The sequence below is a fragment of the Olea europaea genome, unplaced genomic scaffold (assembly GCF_002742605.1).
Source record: "Olea europaea var. sylvestris unplaced genomic scaffold, O_europaea_v1 scaffold24500, whole genome shotgun sequence".
Lineage (NCBI taxonomy): Eukaryota > Viridiplantae > Streptophyta > Magnoliopsida > Lamiales > Oleaceae > Olea > Olea europaea.
In genome coordinates, this window is record NW_019242702.1 from 1 (window position 1) to 1,632 (window position 1,632).

General features: G+C 35.4%; 1 protein-coding gene across 1 annotated transcript; it reads left to right on the plus strand.

The window, feature by feature from the left end:
- Positions 1–5: 5 nt before the first annotated feature.
- Positions 6–1,339, plus strand: LOC111382228 (the record flags this gene model as incomplete). The annotated part of the gene is made up of 4 exons (XM_023006131.1): positions 6–17; positions 622–689; positions 812–922; positions 1,011–1,339. Coding segments are annotated over 4 exons (324 nt in total), but the record flags the coding sequence as incomplete, so codon positions are not given.
- Between the last annotated feature and the right edge of the window lie 293 nt (positions 1,340–1,632).

A 1,632-nucleotide genomic window follows, 5' to 3' on the forward strand; every position in this document is an offset into this window, starting at 1 on the left:
GTATTAATATACGAGCTGTAAGTTGAGGTTCTTCTGTACCGTCATTGCTCACCTTGACTTGTCTAGTTAAATTTTTGAATTTTTTCTTGATGAGATTCCGGGAAACATTGATCAAAAGCTGAAGTAATTGGCTTGGTTTAGTAACAGCAAGTCCTATCGTCATATGCCCAAAAGAAAATGAAATGAATAAGCACGATCACAACAGCAAATTGATTAGCTTGAATTTAGATATGGATGTACAATAAAGGATATGAAATTCTCTTCATTGCTCCCTCCGAACAAACACATGAACCAAGGGGAACAAGAATTCGAACATCAAAATTATAAAACGTTTAGTGCATAAGCAAAGTTATACGCTCCTTATGAAGAAAAATGGACTTAAAGCAGGAGATTGTAATGAACATCATTTTCCTTTACTTTGAGATTCAGACACAGTAGTAGACTGTTAAAAAGTCATGTTGCAGCGTCTGATATGTTATATTCACTAAATAGTTCCTTGCCTTGCCTCGAGTTCCATCCTTTTCTCTTTGGCTTCTCCTTAGCATTCTTTTGTCGCTTTGGATATACAAGCTTCGTTGAAATACAACAATTCAGTTGCAAGATATAAAAGTGTTTGTACAGGTAGCACAATATGCTTCTGATGCTGGGAATGGAAAATCTGCATTCAGTAACGTTGACGGATGTTTAAGGTAACATTTTTAGTTGTAGATTTGCAATATGTCATTTCACGTGCTTCAGAATATGCACTGTCTCTTGGAATTACCAAGAAAAGAAGACACATTTTATAGCGTAGCATAATTCCTTGTTGCAGAGCTTTGGAAGATCTGGATTCCCTACTTCTGCGTGCTTCAAGGAATGATTCAGGAGCTTCAATTAAATCAATGGAAATGAAAATTGGTACTGCGCTTGATGAATTGGACAGGTAACTTTGAGCATGCAAAATGTGCACTAAAGTTTCATATTTCTTTCGTAATTGACAGTGGATACATGATATTTCTTTCCCATTACAGTCTTCTTAAAACAGTTCCAGCTGACGTGCTGGAGAAAGGAAGGGCCATGGCCGATGCATATAGGACTTCAGACGAGGACACGGAACTTGAAAACCTGGACCCAGAGTTAAAGAAACTGGAATCGATACTGTGATTTCCATTTTATTTAAGTGGAGTCCAAAGTGTCTTGATTTATAACTTGCATATATAACTTCGGTTATCCAAGCATCAAGCTCCAAATTAAGAGAAATTATGGTACATGTATACGAGAAAATATTTTGATTTGTACATCACCTTTATATATTATACGAAATGAAAATCAAGACAACGTGACCTAACCAATTATACTAGCAGGCATCAGGAGTTTCATATGGCAACTCTCAAGTTCGATAAAATAGAAAATAATAAATAAATTATTAGCAACACGACGGGCTACTTCTTTCCAAGTTATAAGAACCATGTCAAAAAGCAACAAATTCAAGTTCAACTTTATTTATATAAGAAATGGTGCTTCAATGCATAACTGCAGTACCTTAAAATCTAATAAACAGTCTTGCATGCATAAAAAGAAATACATAGTGAATTGTGATTCATTGCATCTCTTATATCAGAAGAGGGACCTATTACTTAGATATGAACACAC